The sequence below is a fragment of the Raphanus sativus genome, chromosome 9 (genome assembly GCF_000801105.2).
Source record: "Raphanus sativus cultivar WK10039 chromosome 9, ASM80110v3, whole genome shotgun sequence".
In the NCBI taxonomy this organism is placed as follows: domain Eukaryota; kingdom Viridiplantae; phylum Streptophyta; class Magnoliopsida; order Brassicales; family Brassicaceae; genus Raphanus; species Raphanus sativus.
The window spans coordinates 34,534,767-34,552,479 of record NC_079519.1 but is presented as its reverse complement, the minus strand read 5'-3'; the positions used below and the strand labels follow the sequence as shown (position 1 = coordinate 34,552,479).

The 17,713-nt window shown below is 34.6% G+C and overlaps 3 protein-coding genes and 1 long non-coding RNA gene across 6 annotated transcripts; 1 reads left to right on the top strand and 3 right to left on the bottom strand.

Annotated features, from left to right (window-relative positions):
- Window positions 1-921: 921 nt before the first annotated feature.
- LOC130499756 (squamosa promoter-binding-like protein 2) lies at window positions 922-4,102 on the bottom strand. Of its 3 annotated transcripts, none has more exons than XM_056994128.1 (5): window positions 3,895-4,102; window positions 2,008-2,618; window positions 1,822-1,925; window positions 1,550-1,699; window positions 922-1,436 (listed from the first exon to the last, which is right to left on the bottom strand). In XM_056994128.1, exons 2-5 carry the CDS (start codon window positions 2,595-2,597, stop codon window positions 1,141-1,143), a joined length of 1,140 nt encoding a protein of 379 aa, XP_056850108.1. In that variant the 5' UTR covers window positions 2,598-2,618; window positions 3,895-4,102; the 3' UTR covers window positions 922-1,140. The 3 variants fall into 3 exon arrangements, with proteins under 3 accessions (XP_056850108.1, XP_056850106.1, XP_056850107.1); XM_056994126.1 differs by having other exon boundaries at window positions 1,550-1,702; window positions 3,895-4,100; XM_056994127.1 differs by lacking the exon at window positions 3,895-4,102 and adding an exon at window positions 3,188-3,590 and having other exon boundaries at window positions 1,550-1,702.
- Window positions 4,103-6,354: 2,252 nt separating this feature from the next.
- On the top strand, window positions 6,355-7,751 carry LOC130499757 (delta(3,5)-Delta(2,4)-dienoyl-CoA isomerase, peroxisomal). The gene is made up of 2 exons (XM_056994129.1): window positions 6,355-7,263; window positions 7,325-7,751. The coding sequence occupies exons 1-2, from the start codon at window positions 6,621-6,623 to the stop codon at window positions 7,513-7,515; spliced, it is 834 nt and encodes a 277-aa protein (XP_056850109.1). The 5' UTR covers window positions 6,355-6,620; the 3' UTR covers window positions 7,516-7,751.
- A 251-nt stretch (window positions 7,752-8,002) lies between these two features.
- On the bottom strand, window positions 8,003-9,368 carry LOC108826626 (probable WRKY transcription factor 49). Its single transcript, XM_018600012.2, has 3 exons — window positions 9,029-9,368; window positions 8,785-8,928; window positions 8,003-8,648 (listed from the first exon to the last, which is right to left on the bottom strand). Exons 1-3 carry the CDS (start codon window positions 9,280-9,282, stop codon window positions 8,057-8,059), a joined length of 990 nt encoding a protein of 329 aa, XP_018455514.2. The 5' UTR covers window positions 9,283-9,368; the 3' UTR covers window positions 8,003-8,056.
- Window positions 9,369-11,991: 2,623 nt separating this feature from the next.
- On the bottom strand, window positions 11,992-15,599 carry LOC108838443 (uncharacterized). Its single transcript, XR_008938624.1, has 5 exons — window positions 15,123-15,599; window positions 14,944-15,027; window positions 14,793-14,839; window positions 14,367-14,673; window positions 11,992-12,405 (listed from the first exon to the last, which is right to left on the bottom strand). It is a non-coding gene; the product is annotated as an uncharacterized LOC108838443 (long non-coding RNA).
- Window positions 15,600-17,713: the final 2,114 nt, after the last annotated feature.

Below are 17,713 nucleotides of genomic sequence, written 5' to 3'. Positions count from 1 at the left end.
TTCTTTTTAAATGTGTTTGTACATATATATTCACATGTAGTGAATAAAATTCCAAATTATTGGCTTCTAAAAGTTCCCATTACAGCATACCATTGAAATCAATTGGAAAGTAAATACATTTTGCCTTCTTTAACATTAATTTTATTTTATTTTTAAATTTTAACTAAATTAACTTTGTTACGAGTATCAACATTTTATTCTGTTTTTATTAAAATCGATCGCAACCATTTAATATATTCTACTTTGATCTAAGCAAATTCAAAACAAAGTACACTATGATCGCTAATCATTCTTGGATCGAAAAATATCACTTTTTTCAACATATTTTCATCGTCATATTTTTGAACATATATTCTTTACTAAAACCATAAAATAACATACAAATTCATCTGATAATAAACGTACGAACCCGGCGCGTAGCACCGAAAAACCACTAGTCATTTCATAATTTAACAATTTTTCAAAAATTAGTTTCAGTTTTCTCAGGAGACACAAACCTATGAACATCAAATAGGATCTTTTAAAATTTTATATGAAAAAATTCATTTATTAGTTTTAAGATGAAAAATTGCATCTACTACTTATGAAAAAAACTATTAAAACAAATTCATTTTAAAAAAAATAAAATTAAAACATACAAATTTTGACATTATAATAAAAAGAAACAAAATCATAGATACATTTATCATTTATAGTTTTACTTTTGACATCAATAGCGATAAGCCTAGCCTACCATTTAACGGTAAGTCTATCACCCAAATATAATTTACCACCATTGACTGATAAATCTACTTCTCAAAACAAATTTACCACATCGAAAAAGAAGTCTACAAAATAAATCTATCATTCTTTAATAAATATATCGGTCTTAACATGTCATATCGTGCGTTTGATCAATTTTGCAGTTAGCTACACCATCAGTACGAAATATGAAAATTCTAGTGTATAATAACATGACAAGATGATTTATAAGACTAATTGCCACAGCTTCCTCAATCAAACCCAAGAAAAATTAGTGGACAAAATAAAGAAGACAGGATTTGGCGTCTTAGCAAGTTTCACAGCTCCTACATTAACGTTAACACTATGCCTGCATGATCCTTACACGAAATCTTATCAGGATTTCAAGGCAATACATATTCAGTTTAAAAACTGGTTCAAGCCGAAGTAGTTCTCAGTAAACTTGCCCACCCCGTTTCTATGTAGACCAGTTGGACCCTCAACAGCTGGTGGGTCCGGCTGCCAATAGTCGGACACCGTACTGAGTTGAGTCACGGACCGGTGAGCCATGGGTTGGAGGTTGGTTGTGGGGTGGTGATCAAGGGAAAACCGTGTTGGCTGGTCAGAGGGAACCCATGATGTTGAATTTGACAGAAGAGAGAGAGCACCATCAAGATCTTGAGAAGCACCCATCCTTGAAGAGATTGTCACATTTTCTAAAAGTATCCAAACATAAAACAAACATCATCAAAATCATGAACACAAGAACCCAAGATCAATATATATATATATATATATATATAATAAACAGAGAGAGAAATAAACAAACCTTTACTGAACAACTCAGCTCTAGTCTTTGCAGGTTGCTGTATTAACCCTCTAGATGGTATAGGTTTTGGATTTGGCCATAGAAACTTCTCCTCACTTCTTGGATGGATAAGAGCAAATCTATTCCATACAAAATCCATCTGTTGTTTCCCTGCTGCATGCACAAAATTATTGTGAACCCCAAACTTCTAAATGGTATCAAATTTATATTTTCATTTAATAATTAAAGAGAAATGATGGTTATAAAAAAAAAATAGTAATTGTTGTATATACCATATGTCCTCCCAGGATTTGGCTTGCGACGTCTTGCATTGTGATCTGAGAGACGCCTGCGACAGCTACGCTTCTTCCCATCAAACTCAGAGAGACAATGGAATCTTTGGAGACCCAAAAAAAAAAACATAAAAGGTCATATGTTGTCTTTAATGCTTTACCTAACTGATCAAAAACCACTTTTACCTGCTACACTGTTGGCAGAACCGACGCTCTTCACCACTCACAACGACATTAGGGGACTTGGAATGGTTTCCACAGATCCTGTGTTTCCGATGATAGTCTTTAGCTGACGAGAGATCGAGGTTACAGCCTTCAACTTGGCAACGAGGAGTTTGTAACTTCTGAGCAACAGATTTCGTTCTCTTCACGGGAGAAGCAGAAGATGACGACACAAGGCTCACAGGAAGTGCCGAGCCTCTGGCCGCATTCTCCACTTCCCAGAAGTCTTCAAAGTATGTTCTCTTACCCAGCTTTAAACCAAGAACCGGTTCACCAGAGCCAAAGGAAAGATCAAGACTCGGAGAGGTATCCATTCCTTTCGCGAACTCTTCACTGCTCCCCAACTCTTCTGATGTGAAGTTGAGTGTTCTCGCTTCGGGTGATGAAGAGCTAATGGAGGTTGACTTTGAGCGTTTAGAGAAAGCATGAGCTAGACCAGCTGTAGTAAAGCTACAATCAAACTCATCAGCTTCCCAATCCATTGGTCGTAGCTTTCTTGGAATTTCAGCTGATGAAGTACCGAAAGATATTAGATTTTCCCATTCACAATCCATTCAGACAATGGCCACCAAAATCTGAAAGAATCACAAATTCTCATCAGAAACTAACTAGCAAATGTACGAAAAGGCGTTTACAAATAGCATATATAGTAATAATTTATTTCAAAACTTGGAACTTTTTGGTTACAATAAAATCAACCTTAACTCTGGCTTGTCAAAGCTAGTTTATAAAACTAGCATAATATTGGTCTACTTTTTTAACTCTCTTACACACTAGAGGCAGAGCAAGAAGAAAAAAAAAATGAAAAAGATAAAAATAGATATTACTAAAATTGAAGTTCCGATTAAAATGTGAACTGTGAGCTGTCTTATATAAAGTTTCCAAGGTTCTCTATAACAAAAGTCTTGGATTTTTTTAGCTTAAGTTCTCTGATTTGCTCAATTATCTATATACTTCATCCTAAGAGGAGAGAGTAGTTGTCTGATCAATAACAATAAGTATAAGAGAAATACTAAACACAGATCTCTAAGAAGCTTTCAACTTGTAAAGTCAAAAAGAAATAAAATACACAAAAACTTCAATTTGCAAAAAAAATACTCTTTACCTAGGAGAAATTTAACAGATCACATAAACACTAACATACCTTAAAACACACACTTATGGATCTCTTTGTAACGTGACAACAGAGGAAGCAGAAGTTGTTATTTCTTGTATTTTATTATTTTGGGTGTGTAAGAGTTTTTCTATCACAAGTTCATCCACATCTATAACAACCCAACAACAAAAGATACCCTCATCACAAAAACTTTTTGCTCACCAATAATTCACATTCATTGAGTTTGTGGGGGGCACAATCCTTCAAGATGTAGGCCCCTCCTTTACCATTTCATTATCAAAAGCCTTTCTCAGATGCGGATTAACTACTCAAAAGCTGTTATCACTCTTTTAAAATTACATTCCGTAACATTTGTCTACTACTTACAACCTCAACAAGGTTTTTTGATTCCTAAGATCTATAGGGCTAATGGAAAAGAGTAACATTTCTTGTTTAACCTTGTAGAGAAAGTGGGGTTTGAGGGTTATATATTCATCTATAGATGCAAAACCAATGGTAATTTTTTTTACTCAACCATCCCTCTTTTTTTTTTATGATGCTATCTATAAGTAGAAAAATGGAAATAAAAATGAAGAGTGAGATAAAGTTGATGTCTCACCATTTATGGTAAAGAATTTTTCTCCAATATTATCACAACTTTTTGTTTTAATATTTGTTTTAAGCTAAGTATATAACAAATCTCTACTTTAAGCTATAAGAACAAAAGAAATTAATCTGAGCAAAAGATGGGTTACCTGCTGATTAGAGGATTAGGGTAGGATCTCGTCGTCAATAGAGCAGAACTTCCATTTTTTGCTTGACAAAACAATGAGCATTAAAGAGAAGCAGCAGGGAAAAAGAGAGAGGAGGGAGAGATAAAGAAAGAGAGAGAGAGCATGTGGTGCGTATCAAGTTGGGAGATGGGGAGGAGTCAAACTGCTTTCATCAGCTTCAACTTTTTTGGACGATTCCTTCATTGTCGAGGAAAAAGCAAATTTTATTTATAAAAAACCTTTATAATATATATATTTAAAAGCAATTTGAAAGTTAAACAAGCATGTGGACTTTGGTAGATATCACAGAGCGTCGAAATCAAGAACAACCCATGATTTCCCCTTGCTTAAAAATTGATATCTATACTATTAAAGTACAAGCACATTTGGATTTTTTACTAAACATACCCTTTCTTTAACTCACATTGCTTATTTCATTAAGGGCAATCAAGTAATATTAATAGCACATTTTTATTGGGTCAATTTTTTTTGATCCAGCCCACTGCCCACATCATATCTCTTGGGCCATTTGGGCTGATTAAGAAATCAGATTCAATTCTTTTTTTTTTCCTAATTCAAATAATTTATTTTCAACAATTCTTGATATTTTGTGTAGTGAACAAAAATTAATAACTTAATTATTATGTTTTTTATTTTTAATATAATTTAAAATTCATAAAAATTTGAATTTTTTCATTGAAAAGTATAAGTCTTTATTAAAAGTATATAATTTTTATTAAAAAAATTAACCACATAATAAAATTAATTTATAAGAGTTATACCAACTTAATTGATTAAAAATAAAGTTTAATTTTCTAAACATAAATACTCATTAGACCTTGACGTTCGGGTATCCATTCGGATACGGATCGGTTCTTTCGGGTATCGGGTTTTGAAATTAAACTCCATTCGGGTATTATAAAATTTTGGGTTAGATTCGAGTCGGATCTTTCCAGGTCCGGGGGGATTCGGTTCTCATTGCATAAGAACCTGAAAATAACCAAATAACCAAAGTATCTAAAACGGGTTCGGTAATTTAGAACTCAAAGTAACCAAAGTATCCGATTCAGTTCAAATATTTGTATCTAAATTACTCAAAAGTAACCAAAAGTAACCAAAAATATCCATTCTAAACAGTTTTTTTTGGGTAATTTTTTTATCCAAACTATCATATTTTATCCAAAAATACTAAAAAGTACCAAAAATAACTACTATAGTTAACTTATAATATTAATTTAAAATATTAAAATAATTATAAATATAATTATAACATATATTTTTAGATATATATTCACATTTCGGATATCTTCGTATACTCATTCGGTTCTCGGTTCGGATCGGGTTCGAGACCGGTTCTTTGGATATAGTAATTTAGAACTCATTCGGATATTTACCCCGGGTCTGATCGGGTTCGGGACCCTGATTTCGGGTCGGTTTCGGGTTGGTTCTTCGGGTCCGGATATTGTGCTCAGGCCTATACTCTTTTAAAATGAAACACGATAAAGAAAGATAAAAAGCTTAAGTCTTTTATAAAAATATATATATGAAAATAAGACATTTACTAAATATTTGTCAATTTTAAAAAATAAAAGAAAATAAACCCGCGTTTTGAAAACGCGGATCAAAATCTAGTTCTAGTATTAAAATGCATAATTCGATACACCCTTTTAAGGTTAAGTTCTTGGGTTAGTAAATTGATATATAATAAACTAATAAGTTTTTGTTTAAAACATTTTATCATAGGAAAGGAAAAGTTGTTTAGAGTTATCATTGTACTTGAAGACAAACTGCTCATCAGGTATGGCTCAATTATATTATAACCCCCTTGTGATTTTTTTTTTAATTTAAAATTGTCTCTCCTGGAGAGCACTGAAAAATGCTCAGTTGGTCGAATATTTTAAATTAATTGATTTTCACCATCATACATAGTATGCGTAAATTAAATCTCCAAGTTGTTAATGATTTCGTAAATTTAACCCTAAAATCAACATTAATAAAAATGGAAATGTTAACGTGGATCTTTTATGAAACTAAATTTTAAAATCCATCGAAAACTGTAAAAACTATATTTATAAGTTGGATAGTTAATCTGCAAAGGTGAAAATATTCTCAAATCAAATGATCATTTTCAAAATATTTTCAAAATATAATATATTCTGTCAGCAATTATTAGAGTTTTTATAAAAACTTTAAAAGAATCAAATCATTAAAGTTTAAAACATTTTAACTGTTTTTTACATGGTGAAAACCCACTATGCATAAATAATATCGGATACCAAATAAAATGTTAGCTAACATAAATGCTATCTATAATAAAAAATGGCATCATAAATTTGCTTGTATCTTCTTTGTTTCCAGCTTCAACTCTTTAACAATTCTTACAAATATCCAATTGTAAGAAGAGACTTCATCAAACTACCTCGACTCAAGATCTGAGCAACTTTCACCTATGCTACAAACATTGTTTAGACTTTCATATGATTATTAAGTATATAAACAAAGAATGAAATGAATGAGCAGCCGGGTGACCTGTCAAAGCATGTTGCAAAGTTGACGGCTCATCTATTTGATAACCGGAAAACGGTTAACGTTAACCGTCTCCAATCAAATAAAAAAAGGTCATCGTTCCCAACGAACGAAATACATTTCCAACCTCGAAATCTCTTCTAAACTTATCACCACACCATCTTTTCTTCAATCCGAAGCTAATGGATCATCCCTACAAAACCCTAGAAATCGTTCGCGAGAACACTTCATCCTCCGTCTTCCACCTCATCCTCAACAGGCCGTCGCAACTCAACGCCCTATCCCTCGACTCCTTCGCCGAGCTCCCGAAAGCCCTATCCTCCCTCGACCAAAACCCAGACGTCTCCGTCATCGTCCTCTCCGGCGCCGGAAAACACTTCTGCTCCGGCATCGACCTCGCCTCCCTCTCCTCGATCTCGGCCCGAGCCTCCTCCGGCGGCGACAGGGGACGCTCGAGCGAGCTTCTACGCCGCAGGATCGGATCGATGCAGGCGGCGATAACCGCCGTGGAACGGTGCCGGAAGCCCGTCATCGCCGCCGTGCACGGCGCGTGTATAGGAGGAGGCGTCGATCTCGTCACGGCCTGCGACGTTAGGTACTGCTCCGAGGACGCGTTCTTCTCGGTCAAGGAGGTTGATCTCGCGATCGTCGCGGATCTCGGTACGCTCCAGCGGTTGCCGAGGATCGTCGGGTATGCTAACGCTATGGAGTTGGCGTTGACGGCGAGACGGTTCTCGGGTGGTGAGGCGAAGGATCTTGGGCTCGTTTCTCGGGTTTTCGGATCTAAGTCGGAGCTTGATAAAGGCGTCACGATGATCGCTGAAGGTAATTTAATTTTGATTTTTAGAATGAGGATTAAAGTTAATAATTTTTATTTTATTTTCAGGGATAGCGGCGAAGTCTCCTTTAGCTGTGACGGGGACAAAGGCTGTGTTGTTAAGAAGTAGAGAGATGAGTGTGGAACAAGGTCTTGACTACGTGGCTACTTGGAACTCGGGTATGCTTATATCGGATGATCTCAACGAAGCTGTGTCTGCTCAGATGATGAAAAGACAACCTCGTTTCTCTAAGCTGTGAAACAAGAGTCTCTCGGTTGCTTTCTTCTTGTGTCTGCCTGGCAACAAAACAATAAGGTCTTTCTTTCTTGGAAGAACTTTGAGAAAAAAAAAAGATTTGTTATATATAGTTTCTACAGCAGCTTGAATAAGTTTGATGATTTTTAGTTTGGGCTTTGATTCGAGTCTCGATCGTTCACATTTCCTGTAAGTTGAAGATCTCTTCGGTAATTCCTATTTATTCATCCCTTTATATCATGGCCAAGTCTACTGAACTGTTGGATTCACACTGAGTGAAGTTGATCTATACATATATCTCACATTATGTCATTTAAGTAGGAATCTCATATCATTTAAGTAGAAACATATATGTATCTTACATGCTATGTTGTATAAATTAACCATTTGTATGTAAGCCAAACTCAGTATGTAATGAGTTTCATCAGAAAAAGATTAGTTTGGTAACTGTCCCAAAGAACATCTTATTTTGATCCGGAAAGAGAGAGAGACGAACAAAAATCAATAATTTTCGGAGACATATTAACATATACTTAATACAAATATCATAAATGCTTGAAGTTTTCAAGATCCGATTGAACTCTTTCATCACTAAATCCGCTGTGAAAAAACTGGGAATCCAACTTAAAGAAAGATGGAGAAAGGGGTGGTGAATCGGTCCGAGAAAAAGAGCATGTTGAGGAAGTATAAGACGGTAATGAAGACCGAGAAGCTGCCAAACCACCATCATTGGTCGGAATATTTTTTATTGCCGTAGCCACCACATCTTCAAGAAGCCCTTGTTGCTGCCAGCCTTGAATAAGTGGGGGAAAAAAACCATCTTCCAGGTTTGCCGGTGTGTTTCCATCGGCTTCATAGGCCATACAATTTTGGTAGTCTGATTTGACTAGTTTAATTTGCTTGTTTTTTTCTTGGGCTTGAGATTTAGGATTGATTTCAAAATGGGCTTTATTTTGAGCTTCATTTTTTATTTTGGGTTTTTTATTGGATCTATGTGTGCTATCGGATAAGAAGAAAGGATAGGTGAAGTGCAAATGGAAACCCTCGTAGGTGATGATATATGTGTTAGGGTCATCAATTGATCTCTCCACTTGTTTCTTTGCATTGCATATTGAGTTTGTGCACTTGAAATAACTCCTACACATAAATCAGACATGGTAGTAACATTAGGCTTGTGACCAAATTTTATTGAACATATACAATATGCTTTGGCTGAACCATAGAAGTTTGAAAGATAAAGGATTCTGAATCAGATCATATATATATTATATACCTTGGATTGGGGCTATGTTTGATGGATTTCTGACCATACTTTCTCCATTTGTATCCATCATCACTCATTCCGTTAGAGTTGTTCTTCACCTTTAATGTATACCTATCCACCTTGCTCAAAGTACGCCTTCTCAATATTGGGACCCTTAAATTGATAAACAAGAGTCGTAAGTAAATTTTATGGAAGGCTGATATTAAAAAACAGAGTAAATAAGAGTTCTTGAAGTAATTCTCTATTCATTTACGTTGATTCCGAGATTTGTCGGACTGGGTGGGTTAGGGGTTCAACCATGGCCACAGCGTTTGCGATATCTTGGAGTCTTGGACCGGAGTCAAAGTTTGATGAGACTAACTTGTTGATGATGGAATTTTCCTTTGGCATGAGCCTAAGATGTTGTTCTTGTGGCAGAAATAAGAGATGTGGTTCATTAACAAAAAGCTCGTCAAGGGCGTGGCTTCCATAACTTGTCTTCCACCCAGAGTCTTCTTCTTCTGCCATATGAGTGTGGGACAAGAAAACACATACGAGCAGCGGAGCAGGTGGAGGGATAAAGAGGAAGGAAGGAGAGATTCTTCTTATTTAAAGATAAAGCTGTGTTGAATCTATATTTAAACTTTACTGACGGGTACTCGATACTAATTTTACATGAATAATACTAAAATGAATCGTCTCTGTATGATCCGTGTTTAGTAAGTTATTTGCAATATATTTTTGAGCTAAATGATCAAATTAATCACGTGTACTATAGTTCATTTTCAGTGGGGTGATAGCGGCAATAAAAACGGAGTTCAATGATATTCATTGGACAAAGTTTATACACATAAAAGAAAAGAGGAATTTGAGTTTCACGGATCTACAAGACTTTAATACGATTTTATTGACAAAAAAATTATGGCACTTAATAGATAAGTCGGGGTGCTTATTTTCAAGGGTTTTCAAAGAAAGATATTTTCGAAATACTAATTCTCTGGATAAAACACATATCTCATTCATTATCTTATGGATGGAGAAACATATGTTGATGTACACTTCTGGGTAAAAAAAACTAATCAAAAGAGTGTGAACTTGGCAATCATATCCGTTTGAAATGATCTCTAGATTTCTGCCACCCGATGTCAATACTACCAAAAAACCATATTAAATTTTTAAATCAGTCTTTTATGGTTGAAGATCTCATCAATCCGGTTGATTTCTCTTGGAATATAGATTTGCTTAACTCATATATTCATCCAGACGATATCAACATCATCAGAGGTTTGGCGGTAAGTTCTCTTTCAGCTATAGTGTTAATATTTAATTTGAACAATAAGATTTGAACAAGGGTAGGTGACAGAATATTATATATGGTGCAATATATATGTAGATATTTGGTAGTAACATGAATTATAGAGTTTATATTTGGTTTATTACAGAAAAACCACTAACATAAACTACTAGATAAATATTACTCTCATTTCAACAAATTTTGACTTTTCACACAGGTCAAAAATTGATACAATATTTATTATTTTATTAATTATATCTATTTAACCAATAGTATTTAATATATATATAATTATTTCTAAGATTAATGCAGTGTTCAATTAACATCGAATTGAAAATAAGTACAAAGTGCATTGAAATTCTAAATAATATTTTGTGTAATAAAAAAATCAAAAAACATTCATTATGAAACAGAAATAATATAATTTATTCTTAAAATTTATTTTGAAAAGATGAGGCAATAATGCGTTTTTGTCATTTTTGAACCGGCGACGACCTATAACACCATCATTATATGGGTCACCGTATCACTAGTTTTTAGTAGTTGTCCACACATTTTATGAATAAACCGTCGTGGCTAAATTCGTAAGCTCGTATCTTAGGTCCCATACATCAATAAATCGAGTCTTTTTTGTTGCTATGTGGCTTTGACTTTGCGATGTAAAAACAAAAAACTTTGTGTGACTAGGTAGCGGACATAGACATGTTCGGTTGACTTAGTGGTTTAGGTTTTGTCGTCTCTGCTATATGATGAATTGGTTTTGGATTTTTCCTTCTCAAATCATTTAACAAAGTCAACCTTGTAGTGCTAACGTATATAGACAGAGCCTATATTGCTTTGTAGTCGTAATTTGGGAGCCCATTTTGGGTCGATTTGCTAAGAAATAGAGAAATAATTAAGAAATTAACTATGACTCTGAAGCTATGTCAATTTGCCATATAAATGAACACTAAACCTCACACAATAATCACATTCCATTATATGGGTCACATTGTAGATAGTCTTATGAAATGTCAAGTACAATGGACTACTTTAAATGAAAATTTTAAATTATGTTTGGATAACAATAGATTTGTTATTTTAATACAAACTAGACCTTCATCCGTACAACCGTGCGGATGGTTATTTTTATTTTTACACACATAATTATTTGGTTGCATGATTAATTGTAATATTTGTCATTTTACAATTTTTTGATAATATTATATTTTTTGTTTCACATGTAATAATTTAATTTATTTATTTTAAATTTTCAGTGATATTTTAAATCATGTACAAATTTTTAAATTGAAAATATTATTCATTAAGGATCAAAATTTAAATTGAAAATATTATTCATATTTTTTTGTCACGAAATTCATATATCATATAAAATATAATTTAAGTAACTTTTGAATAGGTGGTCCAAATAAAAAAATCACACATGAATTAAGTCAAGACTTCTGTTTTAATAATATAGATCATATAAAACTCTCAATTGAATACACTATCCTTAAATTCCATAAAAAAAAAGTTCTGAGACATTTTTTCCAAGTTTAAAACCAAATTAAAATTTGTAACTAAATCACGCTTAAATTAGGGAAAGAAGGTTAGTCAAAACATTAGAATGATATCAAATGTTTTAGTGAGTAAAATAAAGAGTCCAAACACCGTTGCATGATTACAATTGATGATTCTTGGAACATATATAATTTTTTTTAGCAAAAAGAAAAAAAACATATATAAGTTTTGATTCGAGAGATTTATGCTCATGTTCTAATTTGGATCATCAACTCGTCTTTTAGTTTGTAAGGAAAATTATAATTGTTGGAGGGGGGTTTCACCCACTCTGAATCCAATAGTTTGGCTTAATATTTCAAAGATCTGATAAGAGGAAGATAGGGTCAAGAAGAATGAAAGGCCCATCTCGATCTCAGAACAAAGTTAACACCGACATGACCAGATCAGCCGAAACATATTGAATATCGGAACACTAAACATGGTTTTGAATACGCATGATATTCATTGCCATTACAATCTTTCTATAGAAATTTAATTGAAGGCCGTCAATAACTTATCTTTAAACTAGATTTATGCGGACGATACACCATTTCCCTTACTATTCAGTTGTAGAAAAGTGTGGAGCTCCTCAGGACGACATCCATGTCTTCATTAAATGTCCCTATGCAGAGAAGTGTGGAGTCACATTCCAGTATTATCGAGACCATCAAACTCCCTGGTATCTTTCCCAGAGTTTCTGAAATATGGAGGCAAATTTACTCCATTACCACCAACTGGTTTGTCAACTCCGTTTAGCCATGGGTGGTTTGGAATTGTGGATATTAGGCCCAAATTTGTAGCCTAATTCTTTGAACCATCTTTGTTTCAGTTTGCACAAAAAGACAAGTTAGTTACTTTGTGTTTCCTACGTCAATTAGAAAAAGGAAAGCACAAGTCAAAAAGGGAATTTGCTATTATGTAGATGTTCAAGCGGAAAAGGAATATGGAGACATATGTCGGTGATATCTTGTTATAAAAGAAACAAAGGACGCTGTTGATTAGAATCATCCGAAACACAAAGGAGAATGAGCTAGAGAGAGATCGGGGTAGAGAAGAAACTAAGGGCAAGAGACATTGTTCGAGTCATGTCTCTTCGGGATAGAGTTTCTTTGATTTCTCTTATTCTTTGTTGTGTCTTTCCATTGAGCGCTTAGAGCGTTTGTGTAAACCCTTTGATTGATAGTGAAGTTGTGGGAGACGGTTTCCACCCCAGAGGTACCGCAAGGGAACTGGGTTAAAAATCTTGTGTCGTTTAGTTAAGCAATCAAACGATCGATAAATTCCTAACAAGTGGTATCAGAGCAATCCAGGTTTTGATTGCGGGTATTGAAGAAATCAAGGAGTCTGAAAAGAATCGCAAAGAAGAAAGATAAAGGGACCTATCGATTCTTCAAGGAATCTGCGATCCATCGTCTCCAAGATTCAAGGTTGAAAGATCAAAGGGTAAAAGCACAAGGCATCGAAGAAGTAACATTCATCTCAAAGGAGTTGAACAAGGTCGGTATCGAAAGTCTTCCTAACAAGGTTGGAAGTTAGGCGGCGGGTTCCATTACTTATGGCGGTACAAAGTGTGTTCAAGGATCTACCGAAGGAGTTTAGATCAAGGTGGAGATGATGTTAGAGCTTCAGGTTATGGTTTGGTGAAAGGCAGTGGTGTTTCGTGATCGTTGTTGGACGTCGGAAGAAGTCAACGAAGAAGCATATGATAGCCTAAAGGATAAGGCGTAGGAGACTGCATGTTCTAGGTGAATTGGTTCTCAAAAGTTATCTAGCAAGAATATATGCAATGGGTTTTGTGTCGATAGTCTTTCTAACAAGGGAGTTAGACGGCGTGTCCTATTTGGTTTCAAATAGCGGTGCAAGACGGGCACATGTATCTTTGCTGGAGGAGAAGAACTCAAGTGAGAACATGAGGAAGACTCCAAGGTGATAAAAAAAAAATCAAAGAAGAGTAACTGGAAGCTGAAGTTTAACGTGTACGGCAATTACATGTTATGGAAGAAAAGCTGATTACTTTGAATTATTAAGACAGGGACACAAGTCAAGGTTTCAGAAAGAGAGAATTTTGTTGTAACGGAGGGAAGTTCATAGCAGCAAAGGTTACTGGTATTAATAATGATTGCAGGAAAATCAAATTAATATCAAAGGAATACGAAGAAGACTTGTGTAATGTTAACACCAAGGTTGGTGTATTTCTTATACAAGTAACTATAGGATGGAGTGTCAGCTAGGGAATGATATCATGGGGTCTAGAAGTGATATCAACAGAAGCTGTTAAAGAGCTGTGTCAAGAACGTCACCGGCAGTTGGCGTGAGGCAAATTAAAAGGAAACTAGCCGAGCGGTGCTAAGCGGTTAGAAAGGATCAGGTTAAACAAGAAGTTTGGACTGGGGTTTGTGTCGAAAGTCTGTCTAGCAGGTTGGCTTGATGGCGTGTTCTGTTTGGGATAACGGCGGTACAAAAAGGAGTCCAAGACTTTGTTGTTCAAGACACAGGGGTTGTGAAGCAGGGATTGCTTTAATATTTACAGAAAATACGGTTCTGTTTAATGCAACAGATTCAAGGAAAGTTTGATTCTAAGATCAAGTGCACATGATAAGAATCAAAAGTATATCAAAGGGAATCAAGTTGCAAGGGTACAAAGGATTTGTTTAATCACTATAACAGATTCATTGGCTTGAGGGCAGTCATGAAAGAGGTTTAGTGATTAATAGCTTGATAAGGAAAAATCAAACAAGGTTTCTCAATATCTCTGAAGTATGGTTAGTGAGAAGGTTACCTGCGACAATTATGAAGCTATGGTGAAGAGATATTGGCTTCAGGTGGAATAGCTACAGGAAAAGCAAAAGAAACTGCTTAAGGTGGAGTAGCCGAAAAAAAAAAATTCAAAAGAAACTAAGAAAAATGTTTCAAGGTTTGTGAAGTTACCGGAAAGCTTCATAAATATGAGAGAAGGCTGATCTCTCATTAGAAAACGGCTGGTTGCGCTGTGATGAAGAGAATCAAGTCACAGTTATAAGGGTCTCACGAGAGACAAGGTGGAGCTTCTGTCCGAAGAGATTGGACAAGGACGACGAGGCAAGAAGCTATGCAGTTTCAGGTGGAGCAGATGTGAGAGAAACATGACATTCGGGTTAGAATTTCTGTTTGTTTCTTTAACAGAGAAACAGAGTAAGGAGGAGGTGATTAAGGTTAAGAAGATTACCTAAAATCATCAGAATAGTGGAAAGATGAAGGTGTTCATCGGAGAAACTGTTATAAAAAGACAAGAAAATATAGGTTCAGGGAATTTGTAATCTCGAAAGGTACGAGCTACAGTCATCGGGAGAAGGAGTTGACTAAGAGCAAATGGGTACTTGAGATAACAGTGGCTAATGGCGTCGAAGCTTGATGCCGGAGGATGCAAAGACTCAAGTTGAAGTTGCATCAGGTTATATTCACTATCAAGAGAAAAGCAAAGGATGTTAGGGATGGACTGCTTAACGAAACCCAGAACTCCAGAGTTCATTAAATTGATCAGCAACGAAAGTCTCACCGGAAAGTGAAACGTATTGATCGGAATTGCGACGAGGTTGGTTATCTTGCCAAGAATTGTTGTGACGGCAATGGCGACTGTGGTGTCCGTATCTCCAGAGGTTGCGAATGATCAGCAATCAGGTTGTGTATTTCACCATCGGGAAAAACAAGCATGAGGGAGAGTCGCGAACTCTCTCAAGCTCATAAGCTCAAGGTGGAGTCACTTGCTATGGAGGTTGACAACAAAGGCAAAATTGTCAGAGTTGCAGGCTTAAAACAGAGATTCATCGGGACGCTGGAAGTTGTTGTCATTACTCGGAATCTAATCTGAGAAGTAAATGAAAAGGTTCAGCCGGAGCTAACAAATATGGACACCGGAGCTCAGGTAACTCCAATCGTTAAGCTTGCGGAGGTTGTCGTCGTCCCTGCAGGTGAGGAAGATGAAGACGTCGTACTCTATCAACGGGGAAGAAGGAAAGAAGAGAAATAGGAATTTGGGCCAGGTGGAGTTTGTTGATATTAGGCCCAAATTTGTAGCCTAATTCTTTGAACCATCTTTGTTTCAGTTTGCACAAAAAGACAAGTTAGTTACTTTGTGTTTCCTACGTCAATTAGAAAAAGGAAAGCACAAGTCAAAAAGGGAATTTGCTATTATGTAGATGTTCAAGCGGAAAAGGAATATGGAGACATATGTCGGTGATATCTTGTTATAAAAGAAACAAAGGACGCTGTTGATTAGAATCATCCGAAACACAAAGGAGAAAGAGCTAGAGAGAGATCGGGGTAGAGAAGAAACTAAGGGCAAGAGACATTGTTCGAGTCATGTCTCTTCGGGATAGAGTTTCTTTGATTTCTCTTATTCTTTGTTGTGTCTTTCCATTGAGCGCTTAGAGCGTTTGTGTAAACCCTTTGATTGATAGTGAAGTTGTGGGAGACGGTTCCCACCCCAGAGGTACCGCAAGGAAACTGGGTTAAAAATCTTGTGTCGTTTAGTTAAGCAATCAAACGATCGATAAATTCCTAACAGGAATTTATGGAAGGATAGCTACTTAGCTAGCATTAGAAAACAGAACTTTCACAGTACAAGAAACAGTCCTTAAGAGCATCATAGATGCTAAGGAGTGGAGTTCAGCCCAATCGGGTCCGCCGCTTTAAAGGCCAGAAAGCTCTGGTATTTATGGACCCCGTAGCAGATCACCTTGTTCATCTCCGACTTTCCCTCCTGCTGTTTTAGTTTGTAATGTTGATGGCTGTGGCATTGGAGGTTCTTTTTCGGGTGACAATCCTCTAACCTTACATACCTTATGCGAATCTCACTGTTATGTTATGTACCATCAGCACTTATGGCATACGCTATTGCTTGTCTGTCTTGTGGTACTCACTGCCATCTACTCAAATGTCTGATTCTTTGCGGTTCTCTCAGACTCCTCAATCCTTATCAACCTGTTGGAGAAAGGAGGGAATCAACATGAACGGTTCAGTATGATATTTGATATTTTATCATTCTATATCGTCTTTTGATATTATTTGATTCCATTTTATTTTTTGGAATTTTAATGTTAATTGTTTTAATTTGATTGGTCAAATATTTTTATTTTTGATTTATTTAATTCAGTTCTAAAAGAAATTAAATCAAGAATAATCTTATATCAATAGTTAAACAAATTATACTTAACAAAACTGGCTTTAACAAATACATATTTTAGGAAATTATGTCATCAATTCTCGGTTTTCCTATATTAATATATCCAATTATATCTAATCAGCATTGTAACATTTGGTAAGTTATAAAATATTAGATTAAAAACATTACAAACGAAATTACATATTATAACTAACTTTAGGATAAATGTTGAAATATAATTTGTGTAAAATATATTTTATTCATATGTTTAATATATGATTATAAAATATTAAATAACATATTTATAGTATAATACAATATGAATATATTAAGTAAAGATCCATGCCTTACGCGTAGTTAGACCATTCTTAAAATATCAACGTTCTTTAATAATCTACGACTTGCACATAGTGAGATTTTATAAAATATTATAAAATAAAAATGTGTTTTTAGAGTTTCTTTGTTAATAGAAACTATATGCAAAATATATTTTAATAATTGGATCAAACTATAATGGTAAAAATGTTTGATTTTATCAATATATATATATATATATACATGGCAAGGATATTAAAATATATATATATATATATATATTATTTTTTGAATGTATATTAAATGAAACTTCCTACTCATATAGATTTATGATCATTTGTATTTTGGTATAACAAAAAATTAAACTATTGAGCACAAAATTTTAAATGTAAGATTTTTATTGTTTTAATAATTTATAGCCGTTTTGTAAAATTCAAAGTATAACATATAGAAAATCTAAAAAAATTCTATATGATTAGTGTGATTTTTTAATTTATTTTGATAATATAAAATCAAACAAAATGGTAAATGATACACAAATTATAATAAAATCTTTATAATTCAAAATCATTAATTTCATATATATTTTAATCACATTAATTAATTCTTTAGTTTTTAAGCAAATAAGAAATAACTTTTTTTTTGTAGATTACTAACTTTTAATAGTTATT

What these genes read in the sequence shown, in the direction of transcription:
- LOC130499756 (XM_056994126.1), bottom strand. Translation starts at nt 2,597, where the DNA reads ATGGATTGTGAATGGGAAAATCTAATATCTTTCGGTACTTCATCAGCT. An exon ending in TTCTGCCAACAGTGTAGCAG is followed by an intron (nt 1,926 to 2,007) that starts GTAAAAGTGGTT and finishes GGGTCTCCAAAG; the next exon opens with ATTCCATTGTCTCTCTGAGT. An exon ending in AGCTGAGTTGTTCAGTAAAG is followed by an intron (nt 1,437 to 1,549) that starts GTTTGTTTATTT and finishes GGATACTTTTAG; the next exon opens with AAAATGTGACAATCTCTTCA.
- LOC130499757 (XM_056994129.1), top strand. Translation starts at nt 6,621, where the DNA reads ATGGATCATCCCTACAAAACCCTAGAAATCGTTCGCGAGAACACTTCA. An exon ending in CGTCACGATGATCGCTGAAG is followed by an intron (nt 7,264 to 7,324) that starts GTAATTTAATTT and finishes TTTTATTTTCAG; the next exon opens with GGATAGCGGCGAAGTCTCCT.
- LOC108826626 (XM_018600012.2), bottom strand. Translation starts at nt 9,282, where the DNA reads ATGGCAGAAGAAGAAGACTCTGGGTGGAAGACAAGTTATGGAAGCCAC. An exon ending in CGACAAATCTCGGAATCAAC is followed by an intron (nt 8,929 to 9,028) that starts GTAAATGAATAG and finishes TATCAATTTAAG; the next exon opens with GGTCCCAATATTGAGAAGGC. An exon ending in AAACATAGCCCCAATCCAAG is followed by an intron (nt 8,649 to 8,784) that starts GTATATAATATA and finishes ATTTATGTGTAG; the next exon opens with GAGTTATTTCAAGTGCACAA.